Consider the following 18,153-nt stretch of genomic DNA (forward strand, 5'->3'; position numbering starts at 1 on the left):
CAAGAAGATTCAAGAAGCATAGGAGGAATGGAGGGAAAGGGAAAGCTCTCAAGGTCAACAATGGTGGAGAGCACAAAGGGGAAGATGTAACTGCCCAAGGAGGAAGAAGGGGGTCTATAATACACCCTCCCATCGAAATATGACCGTTTGGGTCCTCTTAGACTGGATTATCCGGGGCTAGATTCTTCAAAAATCCATCCCCCCAAAAACGACTAAGGACTTAATAAAATTGGTTGCAGTAAGGGGGAGGATATTTTGTATCCGGGCCGGATTATCCCCCCCTCCCCCCCCCAAAAAAAAACTAGCAGAAACATGAAACCGAGAATGAGCGTAACTTGAGCATTCAGACTCCGATTTTGATGCTCTTGCGCTCGTTTTGAATCCAGTAACAATCTCTAAAAGATCATGCAGGGAACCATCATATTCCAATAATGGAGGACAGAAAAAAATGGGGAAAGATTTAACCTATCTATAAAAGACATACCAGTAAAACCTCCAATATCGAAAACGCAATAGAAAATGCATATGGAATCCGATTTCGATGAAATAGAGCTTGTCATGGAGAATAAGCAATAGATCTAAAAATCACATGCATAAGATCCAAATAAAAACCAATAAAGATGATGCAAGGATGCAAAGGTTTGAGCTCTCTGATGGATACAATCGAGTTACTCACTCGAGAGCCCTCTTGATCGTACGGCAACTAAACTATAAACCGGTCTCCAACTACACCTTGAGACCGGTAAGAAAGAAACCCTATGAAGAGCAAAACTTAACCTTACGAGTTCCTCTTGAGCTCGATGATGATGATCTTGACCTCAAAAAGATGGAACTCCTTTCTTGATAGTGCTTGCTTGATGGAGTCTTGTGGACTGCTCCCCCATAATCCACCATGGGAGAGCTTCTTCTTCGGCGAATCTTCACATATCCATGATCACCATATGGATGGCAAGTTTGAAGCAAATGATCTCTTCGATATGGCTCATCTTGAACTTGAAGTTGCACTTCATTTCTTCATTCTTTCATCATGTTGATGTCTTGAAGTTAACTTTGAGGGCTCACTTCATCTTCATATTCAAGAAATACTTGACGCTTGATATTCTTCATCACTGTCTTATTATTGCAAACCTTGAAGCCAACATATGGTTCAAGCATTGCCTATGGACAACTCCTACATATATAACTCAATGCAAACTTTAGTCCATAGGGATTGTCATCAATTACCAAAACCACACATGGGGGCTCCATGCACTTTGAGTTGGTACTATTCTTGTTGTTCTCGTGACTCTAGCTAGTGCAAGTATTTGCTAGACAAGTTGGTGATGGGATTTAGCTATTGTGAGTAAGCTATGGTACGACTGGGAATGTGTGTGGGTGCTAGGAAATCCGCTAGTGTTGATGTTGTGCTTGTTTTATACTACATGCTATGCATGTTGTTTGTAAGTTGCTGGTAGGTTTCCCCACATGATTTTTCATGTTTTAGTGCTTTTTTTCCTTTGCCTAATGAAAAAGCTAAGGTTATTCCCTTTTTGATCCAAGTGGGCTTTTCCTTTGGCTGTGTCTGAACTTCTAGATATTTTCCCTACTCGAAAGTTTTGACTTGGATAAATAGAACTTGGCTTGGTCTCGACGGACTTGTTATCTTTACGGCTTTATTTCTTGACTAGAAATTATGTTAACTTATATTGGGTTACTAGTACATTATTATACGTGTGAGGTTTAATCCTTGTGAGCTAATGATTCATCCTGACCATCTAATGTCAATGGTGAATCATTTTGTTTAATGACATGTGGCTTATTTTTCATAGGAACTTAGCTATATTAGAGGGATTAGTCTGTTTCCTTGATGCCTAAGATAAATAGATCATATGATTTCCTCTTGTCCCTTCTTTGATGTGGATCATTCAGTGTTGCCTTGTCATGGTTGCCTACATGTCCATGGTGTCTTAATTGATCCAAAAATGGCCCATAATCCTTTCTTGCCTCCAGATTGAGATTAATGATTATAGACACCATTTAGATATTAGCAAAGGTTCCTAATACGCAATGGTTGAGTTCCAAAACAACAACAATGCCTAATCTATGATGACGCAAAGAGTTTAATTATACACAATCATTTGGTTTGTCTTCCTAGTTTGTTTTGCAACTGAACAAGTGTAAGGAGATTGAGAAGATCAAGATGGGACTTAGGAATTATTTTATTTCCCTTTGCAATTTTCTTCTATTTCTTTATACCTTTCAACACTTCAATAACATTGTAAAGATGCTTATATAATTAATCAATATTTTTCATATTTATTCTATTTTTTACTTTCATTTACTTCACATATTTATATCATTAATGTATTATCGAACATTACTCCATATATTAAGTTGGAAACTTGAGTTTCCAATATTGTTCAAAGGCCTGTATGAGTTGTTTATATTACTTGGACTACTCAATTTGGTATTGTTAAATACCTTAGAAACATGTATGTTATTCTTTTTGGAAATCAAATTCTAGTTTGATGTTTGAATCAATCTATTGGGGTGATCAAGTTAGCGTCTCATATGTTTTTATAGTCAAGTTATGCCCAAAAAACTAGGGTCTAACGAGGATCATCTCAAAATATTGGACACGTCAGTGAGTTAGGTAAATTCCATCAATTTATGAGAAACCTTGCTCATTTTATCAGGTTTAAACAAAAGCGCCAATTTTTCTCAGATTTTCTATGCATGAATGCAATGCACATATCTGAATTTGGCTGATTTATATTCTTTTAACACTGAGATGTTACATAATCTCCCATTAAACTAAACTCCGTCCTCCAAGTTGGAACATTCTCATGTTTCGACATGTGGGAATTTGTTATACGGATCATGACTGCTCTTAAACTCCTTTGTGATATGTGTTGGATACCATCTGAGGTTCTCCCCCATCCCTTGGTCTGTTCTGCTGATGTTTATATTCCAATCTAACTCATTGAGGATTATTCGATTCATACATCTTCACTACCCAGTTCTCATAACCACATTTTGAAGGTTCTAACTTATGTCCTAATAAAACTTCTTAACATGGTTATTGATCTCCTATATATCCAACGTATCATTATATGAAAATTCTTGCATATCCAAAGGTCCCAACTACGTTTTTTTAATCATCAGTTGGGGAAATATACCAGGTTATTACTAGTTTTCATAAATATTGGAAATATCGATCATTATATTGCTCGATGTTTTTCAAACAAAAGTAGAAATTCATACAAAATTTATAAAAAAATTTGAGAAAAATATACAAATACCGTCAATTGCGTCCGGTAAAAGCTGTATCTTGGCGGTGATTGCAATAATCATTTTTCAACGAGATCTTGTAAATACCGACTGAGAAACAACCCTAGTCCCAAGACAAGACCACCACTCCCACCAAGAAATGTGAAGTAAATTTCCTACAAAAATCAACAACCAGTTACCAAACATGTTTGGCACATAACAAGGTGGGTACACATTAGAATTCACATGAACAACGTATACCACACTCCTTGAGCAATTGTGTTACTCCCTTCAATCCATAATAAGTGTCAATGGTTTAATACAACTTTGTACTAAATCACTGACACTTATTATGGAATAGAGGGAGCACTAAATACGAGGTTCATGATCAACTCATTATGATGAAAAAGACACATTTTTTACTCCCACACCAATTATGCTTAGAAATGTTGTTCGTTGTCAATAGCAACCCTCCCAGAAGATAGCAAAGGAAGATCTTTTTTAGGAAAACTCTTAGCCTCCACGGTCTCTTGTTGTTGTTATTACTATTATTATTATTATTATTATTATTATTATTTTATGTTGGCCGGTTGCTCCTATTATTAAACCAAAAACAACAAGACAGGCTCCTATTGTGGCATTATATTAATAAATATGCTTACAAAAGAGGTGTAGCACCCCTTACATTTTCAGAAACTAGTCTAAAAATCTACCATTCTATAAGCTATCTACAATCTAATAGATGTAATCTTTGAATGATCTTGTGAGATTTTGAGTTTCAAAAGATTTAGATCAGCAACTATTCTACCTCCCCAGCCCACCCTAGAAAGCTTCACTCCATTTAAGATGAAATTATTTCTTTCTTTCAAGATCCCCACACCGTAATGATGAATATTTATAGGAAAATGCTTTCCTGAAAAATTGTTGTTTCCTTGAGAAACTGCTTATTATTTATGGAAATGCCACCATAGATTAAGGCAAGGCATAGTGAATTTGTCGAGAATTTCGCACTTTGGTGAAACTTGTGCAAGCATAGCAAACCCTAGTCGACCCAATAAAGTGTTCCACATTGCTAGTCATGGCCAAACTAAATCGCCCTAGAAGGGTTACACATTTGGAGGAGAGACTCCCACGACCTCGCCTTGGTCCAAACAGAGATGAGTAAATTCAGTAGACACACTTAAATTCAAATTAATTATGATAGAACAAAATTGTAAACCAATATAACCATTTTTTCAAAGTTTTAGTGATTTTGGTGTTGTTCAAAATATTGAAACCGGGATTTGAAATACCTAGCGCGTAGATACTGGAGGTACAAACAAGGAAACTCTGTCGGTAAAGCATCAGTCGACGCTTAGTACGGCGGCAGTGATCCTAGTAAACAACGTATAGTAGTACTACGCAGGATCAAGCATGCATGCATGCGAACATGAGAGCAGATTTGTCAATTTGGGGAACAACCCTACGAACGCCGTGCATGGATGCATGCATGCAATTGTCCGCGTCAATCATCTCACGATATAAAGAAGAGAGGGGGAGAGAAGAAGAAGAACGAGAAATAGAAAAAAAACATACTTGAGTAAAAAAAGTTACTCTACTACTGCAGCTCGAAAGAAAGAAGGAATTGAAGTCAAATCTTTTCAGGGAGGTTAGGCGTCTCGATCGACTGCATGTTTGGTGTGATTGACGCTCCCTGGCCTGGCCCGACCAAGCGTTTGAGCCTTTGAGGTGACCTCTCTTGGAAAGCCCTTGATTCAACACGAGCGTTTACCCTCTTCCCTAGCCTACGCTTGCCTATTTTTGTTCTCGTGCGTGCATGGCTCGATCGATATCCGAGCCCATGTGTACCGTCCAAGCATGCATTTACCCTTCCGAACTACCGCGCTCTTGGATTCGCACCGCATGCACTATGTATGCATTGTCCTTTTCGGTTTTCGTTTTGGAGGTCTCCTCCAAATTCAAACGGTGGTTAAATTGCTCCGATTCTCAATGGCTAAACCTACCTGGTAGTACTGTGTATATATAGGACACTAGCCAGCGGTGTGTGTGACGCGCATTGACAGACGGTGTAGATAGATGTGCACTCCCATGTAAACGAGGCTTGAGCTTCAGAACTAGTACCAGCTGAAGCTATAAGGTGCTGTATACGAGCATATAGCGGAAATCCATTTTGACTTGTAGATGTAGATGCACTCACCACCTAAAATAAATACTGCAATATGTCTAGAAAGTCTAGAAAAAAGGAATATTAGAGCATCTCTAGCACGTCTCCCAAAGCGTTCCCCAAACAGATTTGAGACGCGTCGGACAAAATTTCATTCCCAGCCGTGTACCCCATAGCCTACTTCCGTCCGGCGCGGCCCAATACGGTGTCCGGCGCCCCGAGCCCGTCCCCGCTTCACAGGGGATGCTCCGGGCGCGTCGAACACAACGAAAAGTGAGGCGAGGAGACGCGGGCATCGTGCCTCTCCCACCGCGCATTTCTGCCCCTTCCAACAGAATTCACCGCCTATCCCGCCGTTTCATTTCTCCCTCCCGTCATCGCTACTCTATCCCTCCTACCGCCACTACCCTCTACCATCTATGGCGCCGCCGACAGGCCCCAAAAAGATGGCCAAGAAAGCGGCCACCAAGCCGCCGAGCAATGAGATGAAAGGGCCGAAGGCGTCCTTCGCGAAGCTGTGGAAGGCACCGACTGCGAAGAAGAAGCTGGAAGGCTGGACCGACGAAAGGTGGGTCCAAGGCGGGAAGTATTGGGCGAGGATCAAGGCGGAGTCCGATGAGCACAAGCTTGCCAACAAGGATTACCGCAAGATGACAATGAAGAGGTGCCAAAAGGCAATGCCGACGCGCTGGGCCATCATCCAGCCGTCGGTTAACATGTTCCATGGGTACCATAATGAGGTCGAGACCAGAGGCGGCAGCGGCACGAACGTCAGCGATGTGGTACGCCTCTTTCTACGAAAAGTTTTAGCGCCTAGTTTTTAATCACGATCTGATTGCGCTTCCTTTGATTAGTTCGACCGTGCCATGGTGATGTACCGGAAGAACTCGGAAGGGTTTAAGTCTTTCTCGCTGGTGCATTGCTATAGCAAGCTCAAAACGAACGAGAAATGGCGATTGACGCGTCTTTCGTTGTCCAAGGGGAAAGACGCCATTGATCTGGATGCGCCGCTCGCAACATCGGTAGGGCACCCCATCGGCAACAAGGCTACCAAGTCCGTCTTGGCCAACGCAATGGCGACCGAGAAGACGCAGGCGTCGATCACACAATGCCTCGCCGAGGTCTCCTCGACCCTGCCCTCCTGCAACAAAAAGGCCGACGAAAGGTGGGCGACGCTGCTCAAGAGGCAAGAGGAGAAGATGGAGCTCAAGAAACACAAGGAGGACATGTCCCTGCTGACCGCGTCGACAGCTGGAATGTCTCCTTACGTGGGCGGCGCGCAACTTCTACAAAGGCATGATCCTCGACGATATCGAAGCCAAAATGGCGGCGGCCGAGGCAGCGGCAGCAACCCCACCCCTGGAGCAAGAGTCGGCACCAGCAGACGCGTCTGCGACAGTGTCTGCTAGTACACATGCGTCAACGGCATCTGCATCAGCGTCTGCCTCCGTGTCGGTGACGGAGCAGACACACCGGGCAGAGCACGACGAGGTCGTCGTGATCGACGGGCCTACGCCGACTCAGGATGTGACGTCGGCGTCGCTGAACCCCTTCTTCTAATTTATGTCTTAGCTTGCACCACCGGTCTGTAATATGATCGCGCGTCGAGTACTTTGATCGCACCTACTTCGATCGCGACGACTTTGATAGGAACGATCTCTTTTGAATATGAACTATTTGAAATTCTGTTTGGTGGTGGCGTTTGGGGGACGCGGCTGGGAAGCGGCGTTCCCCAAACGTGGCACGAAGAAAACACGTCCCCCAAATGCTCGATCCGGCACCGTTTGGGGAACGCTTTGGGGGACGCGGCTAGAGATGCTCTCAGGATGTACATCTAGATATTATATGTCTGCACATGAATTTTCGCGAAAAAATAGCCTTTTGTGGCTTGTGCAAAAATGAAAAGTTCTGGTGCTTTAGAATAGCTTTTCACGAGAAATTTTCTTTTATATTTTTTACATAGGCCACACAAAATGTTTTCCTCCTGCCAAATTTGTGAGCTAACAAAGAATATCAGGATGTACGCGCAGGATTTTGTTCTTCAAATTTTTGAAGATTCTAGAATGGATTTAAAATGCATTTTTCATATAATAGGTGGATCTTGACCTATGAGCAAAAACACCATGTCCAGTATATAGTAGCGGCATATACCTCACTTTATAATACAGTCCAACGAGACGAGGTGAAGACATGAGGGTATCAAGTAGAGATCGTCTCATTGTTCGGGCTAGCTAATTTGTTGTTGTTGCTAATTTGTTTCCGTTGTTTGTTTCGGTTTGTCAGAAACTATGTAAAGGGCTAAAGGCTCAGACCTTCCTGCCGTACTTTTCCATTATATGTGGCCGCTTGCTTTCTTCTTCTAATGGTATACCATGCATTTCTGCATGGTTCAAAGAAAAACGTTCAACGAAAACAGGTTTTAGTGGCTAACATTTTGGGTAATTCATCTCTCAATATCACCTTTTGGCATGCATTGACTGGGAAAAAAGGCAGATTGGGCCAAATGTTTGGGGTTAGCCAAAAGAAGCCAGCTATGAAGGGATTTTACCCCCATAGCTCCGCCTCTAGTTGCAGTGGTAAGAGTTAGCCTAACATTTAGTGCATTTTCAACTTTCGAACAAACATGGTGTTTTTGTTTGGGGTTTAATGGCTTTGGGAGGCTCCACGGTCACGTACATGTATCTATATTGCGTGAAAGATCACACAAACCATCTACGTAAATATATTTGAAAGATGGAATTTCCGCCGAAAATAAAGATCTTCATGTGGATCCTTCATGTCAACCTTATTCTAACCAAAGACAATCTCTAGCCAAGAGGAAATGAAAGGTAGTTAAACATGTTGTTTATGCGACAAAGACGAACCTACACAACATCTCTTATTCCATTGCACGTTTGCTAAAGGACATATACTACATACAAAGACATGGATTATGGGTGCAATCGGCTGGAGATGGCAGCTCAGGATTTATACTGCTGGCGTGGTCCGCGGCTTGACAACAGAATTAGTAGTTGATTTATCAATGTATCGCTGTTGTTGTATTTTTCGCTAGTTGACACATGTGTTGACCGTTTGCAAGCCATGAGTTATAATAATTGACTTATAAGAATACGTAGACACACACACACATTCCACATTTTGTACAGAGATTTCCATCTGCAACCTCGAGGCTATGACCAGTAGCAGGGGCTAGCAGCTAGTGATGATCGATCCATCCATGCATCCCTGTTCCACAACAGTCGCGCGCGGACGCTTTTGGAAGAGCTCGATCGCATGCAGAGAAAAAGATTGTAAATTAAAGCCGGTCAAATCCTTCGCCCCGCGAAAACAAAAGAAAGACCAAAAGAAACGGCAGACAGATATGCTTGTATGAGGGGCAAGGTAGTCGCATGGTTTTCAGCAGCCATGGCGAGCCGATCGGCACACGCAAGCTCGCGATGGAGCCATGCACGCAGTCATGCATGCGCATTGCGTAGACCAAGACATGGCAGCCTTTTGCCCGTGATTTCCGCGCGATCCATGCATGCGTGCGTCCATTCGAAATGCACGTAGAAGTGAGTTGGCCCCGCCCCAACAGGCCACAGCGTGCGGCGCAGACATGTGCATGAACGGTCGATTGCAGCGTGTAGCTGATGCCTGCAGCTTCACACGTGCTGGCTTGCTTCCGAGCTCTGCGCACACGTAGACCAAACAATGATTTTCCCATTTTTTTTACTTATTAGGTGCCTGACCATCACACCATGCCTATTCACACGTGAGGCTATTCACACTAGGAACTGGGAAGCATCGTAGATGAGTACTACCTCCATTTTAAAGCTTAAGATTTTTTTAAAAACCAAATAAAGTTTGAACAAATCTTTAGAATAATCTATCAACAAATATAATACTTATAGATACCATAGGAAAATATATTTCATTATCTATCTAATAATATCAATTTTGTATTTTGCATGTTAATGATTTTACGTAAAAAAATTAGTGAAACTTTACATAGTTTGACTTTCTAAAATTAATATAAGCCTTAACCTTTGGGATGGAGGTAGTATGGCACTAGTCTATATTATTACCTTTGTTATAGATAGATACATTAATTAGGTTGTAGATTAATTTTATCTTGAATATATTGGGATATTATTAAACATGGCATTACGGTACAAATTTGATTTAAGTAAAGCCAATTACGGTATAATTACTTTAATACCCAAAGGTGATGAGGCCACCATAATCCAAAAGTACATGTCAATCTGCCTCCTTCAGGTTCTCTTCAAGATTGTCGTCGAAACCTTAACCATCGGAACTGAACTTGTGATGAAAAAATTAATAAATACTGTCAGTATGCCTTATCAAAGAGAGATTCATCACATATGGTGGGATCTTGCTGCAAGAGATACCGAGAGAAACCATGTTCAAGAAACAACACAATGTGGTATTGAAAATTGATTTTTGGAAGACCTATTTTTTGACTAATATAGAGAAAATGATACAATGCCAACTGGTTGAATTGGATAAAAAATGTTGTCACTCATGACACGCTATCAAAGTTAGTGGATGTGTGGGGCCCTACTTTGGCAGCCACAAAGGATTTAGGCGGGTGACCCTTTTGCTCTCTCTCTCTCTCTTTTTAATCTTGTAGTAAATAGTTTGTCCAAAATTTTCCAAATTGCGCAACATAATGGTTTGATCATGGGGCTGGCAGCTGATTGATGGTGGTATCACGATACTCCGTTATGACGATGACACAATTTTGTTCATCAAAGATGACATAGAGAGTGCTAGAAACCTTAAAATCCTCCTTTATGTCTTCAAATCTATGTCTAGGTTGAAAATCAATTTTAAGAAAAGTGGGCCGCTTCTGATTCCGTCTGATGAAGAAGAGGTATGCTGAGTTTTTCAACTGTCAAATAGGCCAATAAAGTAAAAGAGACTCTTCTCTGTGCCTGAAGAACAAAAATTGTTGAGATGAAATTTGTGGAGGGTAAGATCAAGAAAGGCATGCATGGATGGGTGGCGCCATGTCCACTGATGACAATGAAGAGATCTGAAAATCTTTGTTAAACGCATTGATAAACATAATCACGATGCTTCGACCTATCGAGAGGCCCCTTAATGGCAATGCTGGATATATAAAGCCCAATAAACTGTTATAGATGGAGTGGCCGCATGTTGCTATAAGTTAGACCCTACTTCGACTGGAAATAACATAGGTAATAACATCACACACCTTAATATATTTTAATGACATGACATGGTAATAAATTAAAAAAATAAAGTGAAGTGGTAACAAGCTATGGTACCACAACATCACACGTCTCAATAAAAAATAAATATACAATATAATAAATAATATAGTGCATGAAACCACATATAAGTAAATATCCACTATGAAAGTAACATAAACTAGTAACATATGCACTACTAATCTAACTTACTTCCCACTGTGATCAGCTAACGTGAACAAAAGGTCAAGGCTAGCTCCATGGAGTGGCCAATCACCGGGAAAATGCCAGGCCAGCTGGATGCTGAAGACCAGGCGCTGCCCAAGAAGGCTTTCTATCGGCGCAGAGAGAGACGGAGAGAAGAAGGAAAGAAAAAAAAAGAAAAAAAAAAGCTCTGAAGACGAATGATGAGGCACTCCATTGCGCTATGATTGGGGTGGCAACAAGCGATCGAGTAGCGTAGCCATGTCAGCTAGCCTAGGCTGCTGCTTCGGGCGCCGAGACGACGACGATGCATGCGGCAGAGCGTGGCAGAGATGCATGCAGAGAGAGAGAGAGTGAGAGAGGGGTCTTTTCATGTCAAACCAACGCGACGACGCAGGCAGAGTCTTCCTCGAACGCAGCAATGGAAAGCAGCAGCGTTGGCGCCCAATGGGATACATACGGCCAACCCCGCCGTGCCCATGACCGCGACCACACATGCCCGCTCGCTCGCCCGCCCGGCATTCAAGGCCACCCTTGCTGCTTCTGCCACCTACGGACCAACCCCACGCAAACGCACAGCCTTGCCCTACTCCACGGCGGAACCAGATCCTCTGACTTTGCCTCCCCCTAACTTTCCTGACTTTGGGTCACTGACAGGTGGGTCCCACACCTCGTGGGTCCCATTTGGGCCCTCCTGTCAGTGACCCAAAGTCAGGAAAGTTAGGGGGAGCCAAAGTCAGAGGATCCCGTTCCCTCCACGGCCTACCATCCATGCATGTACAGCTGCACGTACAGCCATCTTTTCCATGCATGTGTGAGTTTTATTTTCCTTCCCTACTTTTCACCTGGTCAACGTCGGTAACAAAAGGTAAAATCTTACTAAGTATGAAGTACCCAGTCAGGTCCAAAATATAAGATGTCTTTAGATTTCACTACCATAACATGTAGTACTTACAAAAAAGGCACAAAATTTATATACTACCTCCGTTTATAAATAGATGTCTTCAATCTGTCTAAATCTAGATATATCTACATTCGATATATTTTAATTTAGACAAATTTAAGATATCTATTTATGGATATGGATTGAGTAATTATATGTAAACCAGTGGTGGGGCCACAACTAAGCCGTTGCGTCAAATGACTACACAGTTTTTTTGACAAAACAATGTAAAAGTGTGTAAAAAATACTATAAATTCGTACAAATAAATGTATTTGACTACACAACATCAAGCTGGCAACACATAGTTGTTGTTCTGGCTCCGCCACTGATGTAAACGAAAGAGATTTTTAAGAAAAATGCAACAACACAGAAGCGACCGAGGGAGAAACCGTGTGAAGAAAACATGTCTAAAAAAACGGGCAAAACGACGTTTCTCCTATGAGAAAATATATGAATAAACAGATAGCAAGCTCTCCATTTTTTCCACACCTAGCAGTGGTAGAACTATCATGCAGCTACGCGAGGCTAGCTAGCTATGATCGAACGTCGGAGCAGCGTGATGTATCTCTGTTCGGCAAGCAGCCGTGTCCTATTTCCGGCGCTGTACCGGGTTCACGTGCACCAACAACACAGAAGAAGAAGTGACTTGACCTCCGCGCTCTGCTCGCCCCGTCCCGTGCATGCTGCGCGACACGACGCTCCATACATTACCTTTCCAGAAAAGAAAAAAAACAATACTCTCCGATTTTTGACCATTGGAGTGGTGGGCTGTCTACCCTGGCTCCCGCACAGCCCGCAACCGCGAAGCCTCGAGAAGGACTTGTTAGGTAGGCCCACCCGTTACGTCCAATAGAGCTGGTGGGCTCTGTTGCGGCAGTACAATGGGCTGGGCTGGGCTGGGCTTGGGAGCTAGCGTCGTGGGCCAAATGGGGGTGCGTTGGCCTTATGGCAGTGGTGTGGTGGGTTCAGCCGCATTTCCTCTTCCGTCCTCTTCGTTTCGGCGCAAGGCGGCGTAGGAGGAGGCCGTGAGAAATCAGCGAGGGAGGAGATGGGGAAGGGCGGCGAGCTGTGGGACGACTCCGCGCTGGTCGACGCCTTCGACCACGCCGTCGCCACCTACAAGGTACGCGCCCGTCCCTCGCCTCCCTCCGACCCCCCTTGTGTATCCCTTCTCCGTATTCGGGGCATGGCCCGTCGCTCGCCGCTAGGGTTTAGGGTTTTGGTGGCTCTGAGGCGAAGAATCGGGCTGGACCTTCTGGAGCCGGTCGGCGTGTTGGTTTGGTGCGCGGGGGTCGGCGGTTGGGGTTTGGAACGGGGCGGATGGGTGCACCTGGGTCGAATTTCTGTTACAATAGGAGTTTGTACGGCCTGAATAAATGCAGTTCTCCGCGCATTTCTGTCCATTTAGATGAATGTCCCGGTTAAAGATTCCTCTCTACTGGGTCGTGTCCAAGAATTTCGGGGGTTCTCCCACATTTATGCGAATAACTTGGCTGCCCCTTTGCATCGGGCCAACTGACTGTGCTGTGGGTTGTAGGCAGTGCATGGCAAGAACAAGCAGGCAGCTCCATCCGAGGAACAAGAGCCTGAAGATGTATCTGCTCCCGCTGCCGGTGCCGCTGGTGAAGAACCTGTCTCTACCGATGCAGCAGATGAGTAAGTGGACGGTTTCCTGTTGCTTTAGTTAGTTGCAAGCATTGTTTTCCCTGTTATACTGCTCAGGTAGTGATTACTCTACGCAAGTAAATAGTAATGTTACATGACCGGCCAGCTACTAATAAAGGGGCTTACCATGTTCATTGAAAATTGGAATCTGTTTAGAAAGGGTGGTGCTCTGTTCCTATCTAACTGTCTTTATTCATCAGTTTTCTATTAGAGCGACTTCTATTGATCGGGGAAGAGTTTAACTTTAACTGTGAGTTTCATGTTATGCAACCACACCTGCCTGCCCTATTACATATTGTTTGCAACTTAGGATGGTGGATATAATGTAGTACTAGTTTCTTGGTCATCTCTTCTATCAGCTTCAGCTATATTTGCTTGCCAATTGCTTGTGAACTTCTCATCCATGATTAAGTGTTCAGTGCATTGTTCAAAATGCATACTGCCAACTTCACTTTTCCTTTTTGTTTTAAAACACATGAGGACGTGATAGCCTACCTTTTACCCATTTTCTCCTGAACTTGTTTTGTCCTTTCCATTCGCAATTGTCATATATTTATACAATTTTTTAAATTCTTGCTTTATTGCCTTGGTGCTCTGTTTGTTGGAGAATTGATTAAGCATTGCTTTGTTTGTGAAGGAAATTAGAGAAAGATGGAAGCTGCACTGCCTTACCTGTTGATCCAACGGTGACGCCACAGCAGCCTTGTGAAGAAAGCAAGACCAATGAGAAAGCACCTCTTCAAGAAACTGATTTGGACAAAGGGACACACGTCTCAGAGTCTAACGCATGCTCCTCAGATGTTAATGATACCGAGAAACTGGATAGCTCAAACCAGCAGGCATGGGACTATAATGAATTGCTCAGGAAATACTATGAACTTGAGGTGCAAAGCCGGGAAGTTCTTGAGCAACTCCATCAGACAAATTACTGGAATTATCAAGCCCCTGGACAATCTTCAGCGTACCAACAGCAGCAAGTTCCTGCCTATAGTGCCGCAGCACCTGATCCATACTCTTCAGCCACTCAACCATCATGCTGCTCTTTGAATGTTCCCGTGGTGTCAGTCTCATATTGTTCAACTGGCCAGCAAACTGGCAATTCCACTGGAGGCTGCAGCATATCGTTGACTTGTAAGTTCCTAGTTTGGTCAAGCTTGTGTCCATGTTTTCTTTGTCTGCTGCATGAGCTCTTAACACTGTGCTCATTGCCTTCTAATGAATTACATGATATAATTCATCGCCAGGTGATCAATGCCCTGGAGCAAGCACCACATATCCTACTGGTGCGACCTTCGTGCAGCTCCCGACCAAGGTATCGACTAATGATGATCAAGTTGATAAGGCTGCAACGATGGCTGCTGAAGGTGCCATGAATTTCATGAGAAGTACAATATCTGGAAATCCTGGCCCCTTTCCAAGTAAGCATCTTTCTCATGTGGAAGTAATGTTAGTTCATCTACTGTGTGCTTGTTGAACAACAATCCTCTTATCTCTCGTCTGGGCAGAACTCCTATCCTCTCGAATACTCTCTTCCCTGCCTCCGACCCTCCTTAGATCCGGGCCATCTGGCCCCTCCCCTCTCTTCTCCGGCGGTTGCCGGCGTCGAGCTGGGCGAGGGACCCATCCTTGTACAGCAGTAGTCGTAGTAGTGGGTATGTTTAGGCCTATGTGCCGGTGTTTAGCCTCTATGGCAGCTTGGCGTTATGCCAGGAGGAAGGCGCTGGTTTTCTCTGGGCGGATCCAGTGCTCGCTGGTGGTTTTCTTGCTCGTCGCGGCGCTCCTAAGGTTGGAGCAGGAGGTGGTGGGGAGGAGTGCTGCCAGCTACTCCGCCAATAAAGCCCTTACTCGTGGTGGCAGCCTGGATTGGCGCGGTGGCAACGGTGTTTGCCTTCTTCTGCGTTGGCGTGGGGCCAACTGGGAGGAAGGGCATGGCGATGCTGCTGTTGACGGTTCTAGGCAGTCACGAGGAAGATCTGAGCTGCAGATTGGAGACCTCCACATAGTGGCCATGGCTAGCCACTATGATCTTTGGCTGATATGGCAGCCTCTCCAGACGCCACAGATGGCGTTCGTTCAACCTCCAGTTCGGAGGCCCTGCAATGGATTCTTGTCGGCGTTCAGCGTGCTCGCGGCCCCAAGTGGTGTTGTCCCCGGTGGCAGCGAGGATGGCCGGCGGTGGAGTCCTGGTTCTACTGGTGGAGGAGAAGGACCTGATCGAGTTTCTTGTCATCAGTTTAGGGTCCTTTCTGGAAAACTTGAGGGGTGCTTTGTAATTTTCTATTTTTCTGGTCTCCTCTGTAAACTGTACCCCCACCTACTTTATTATCAATGAGCAGCTAGGCCCTTCTTCAGGGCATTCCTCGTTCAAAAAAAAAAAAAAAAAAAAAAAAAAAAAAAAAAAAATCTACTGTGTGCTTGTTCTATGGACATCTTAAAATTCATTCTTTTTAGTATCGCACATATTAAAGTTGGAAAAAGTTTTATAATTGTAAGTGTGCAACAAGTATGCAATACCTAATTTTATACTTGCACTCCAAATTTCTCTCCTATTCTGTGGTCCAGGTGATTGTAAATGACACCATGAGCTTTCTTGTAACTTACCAACTGTATCTAGGACTGGTACATTCTGTGCCTGTTTCTCATGCAATCCTTAGTCTTGTATTCAAGTTCAGAACATTAGTGGTTAATCCTAACGTGTAATTTTGTTATGATGTTACTCCATTGCAAAAGTTAATTAAGTGGGTGTTCATCAACCAGAGATTGTAACATGCTAATATGTTTGATACCACATATATATTTATGCTGTCTCACCAGACACCTCTACTATTGAATATATACAGGAAACGGAGGTGAAACTAGCAAGGAGAATAACACAACTATGGGCATGCACCCGAATTTTGACGCCACAGGAGCAGACAGTGATCTTGCTGTTGTATTAAATGCATGGTATACAGCAGGATTTTACACTGGCAGGTAATTGTTGAACTCTTGATCCCTACTCCTCAGATTGCAGAGCGGTACTAATATTTTGTTCATCCACATTTGCCTTTTGATTCTTTGTGAGCACCTACTTGTTATTGATTTAAAGTCGAGGATGATATGTGGCTGGATCAACCCCCTTTAGTTCCTGCCCACTTTAGTTTACATTTCTGCAGTGGCCCATGCCAATTTGCCCTATATTTTCTAATTAATCTGAATTGTCTAAGTCTTTCACAGGTACCTCATGCAGCAATCCATGAAAAATCCCCGCGAACATTGACTCTACCAAAAGCCAGGTAGAGGCTTGCCCAAGGTTCCCTTTCGCTTCTGGAAAAACCTGTTGTCCTGAAACTTCTGATGGAATTGGACATGCATGATGGACCTCTGCACACATTGGTTTATGCTAGACAGTGCCTTTTGAAGCAAGAATTATGGTATGCGTACGCATGATTGTGCTGTGATTTGACAATGAAGGTTTGTTTAGATGGGTGAGGACTGGCTCAACCCCTGCCCAGAGAAGTCCCAAATGGGTGAAGATGATGCATCGATGATTTTGTAACCCAAATTTGTCAAATACCCAGTATGAATATATTAGCTGAGAGCTTGGTGAATCCTCCTTTTAAGGGAGTGGTGTTAACGCGTAAACTACTGTTGGCAGGTAACCGTTTGTGCCATGTGTATAGCTTACATCTGCGTCTGCTCTTGGCAGCTTCCTATCTTGACAGCTTGATGCAGAATTAAGCAATATTCGTCCAGAAAGTTTTGGCTTCTACGACCTGTCCGCACAGTGTTTGCCGTGAGGTTGTGTTGTTGTGTGTCCACTTTTTAATGTGGCGGTCGCTAGACGGCACCCTTCGAAACGTCGTGAGGGCATCTCCAGGAGCGCGCGATGCATTTTGGACATCCAAAGTGTCCGCGGGCGTTCGTTTGCGTCGCACGCAAAAATGGTTGCGCGTTTATTTGCGTCTGGGCTGGCTCCAGCGGGGCGACGCATTTTCGGCGCAGGCCAGATTTCAAAAAAGAGAAACTAGCATCAACTTTGTACGAAATTACAGCGGTAAATTGAGGTCTGCAATATGTTCATCACACTTTGCACAAAGTAGGGCGCAAAGTGGAGCAAAAGGGGCACAACAAGGCCTGAACAGCAATAAAAAAAAGTCCAAAAAGAGGCCAAAGTGCTGGGCACATGGCGATGGCGATCAGGCGTTTCGCGAGCGGATTTCGGCGCGCCTCTTCATGAACCATGCTCTGGTGTTGTCGTCGACGCCGCTCAAGTCGGCAAGCATGATCCTTGTGTCTTCTGCACGTAATTTGGCCTCGGCGTCTGCCTTTTTGGCCTCGACGTCCATCCTTTGGACCTGAATGACCTCTTCGCGAGGTTGTGGTAGATGGCAGCTGCGACCTCTTTTTCCAGACGCCTCTTCTCGTCCCTAGCAGCCAAGGCGGCAAGATTCCCGACCATTATCTTTTCCATGTTCTAGGTGAACGCAATGGCCTGCGCCTCCAGCGCTAGATCAGCCTTGGTAGCCTGATGACGCGTAAAGCACACGCTCGTTGGGAACCCCAAGTGGAAGGTGTGATGCGTACAGCAGCAAGTTTCCCTCAGTAAGAAACCAAGGTTTATCGAACCAGTAGGAGTCAAGAAGCACGTTGAAGGTTGATGGCGGCGGGATGTAGTGCGGCGCAACACCAGGGATTCCGGCGCCAACGTGGAACCTGCACAACACAACCA

At 44.1% G+C, this 18,153-nt stretch overlaps 1 protein-coding gene across 1 annotated transcript; it reads left to right on the forward strand.

Annotated features, from left to right (window-relative positions):
- Positions 1-12,753: 12,753 nt before the first annotated feature.
- Positions 12,754-17,193, forward strand: LOC127306575 (uncharacterized). The gene is made up of 6 exons (XM_051337231.2): positions 12,754-12,900; positions 13,315-13,433; positions 14,080-14,573; positions 14,687-14,860; positions 16,283-16,415; positions 16,659-17,193. The coding sequence occupies exons 1-6, from the start codon at positions 12,826-12,828 to the stop codon at positions 16,699-16,701; spliced, it is 1,038 nt and encodes a 345-aa protein (XP_051193191.1). The 5' UTR covers positions 12,754-12,825; the 3' UTR covers positions 16,702-17,193.
- Positions 17,194-18,153: the final 960 nt, after the last annotated feature.

Source organism: Lolium perenne, chromosome 6, assembly GCF_019359855.2.
Source record: "Lolium perenne isolate Kyuss_39 chromosome 6, Kyuss_2.0, whole genome shotgun sequence".
NCBI lineage: Eukaryota > Viridiplantae > Streptophyta > Magnoliopsida > Poales > Poaceae > Lolium > Lolium perenne.

Bases quoted from the DNA above. Each gene is read 5' to 3' on its own strand.
- LOC127306575 (XM_051337231.2), top strand. From the start codon at position 12,826: ATGGGGAAGGGCGGCGAGCTGTGGGACGACTCCGCGCTGGTCGACGCC. The intron at 13,434-14,079 runs GTAAGTGGACGG...TTGTTTGTGAAG, and splicing joins TCTACCGATGCAGCAGATGA to GAAATTAGAGAAAGATGGAA. The intron at 16,416-16,658 runs GTAATTGTTGAA...AGTCTTTCACAG, and splicing joins GCAGGATTTTACACTGGCAG to GTACCTCATGCAGCAATCCA.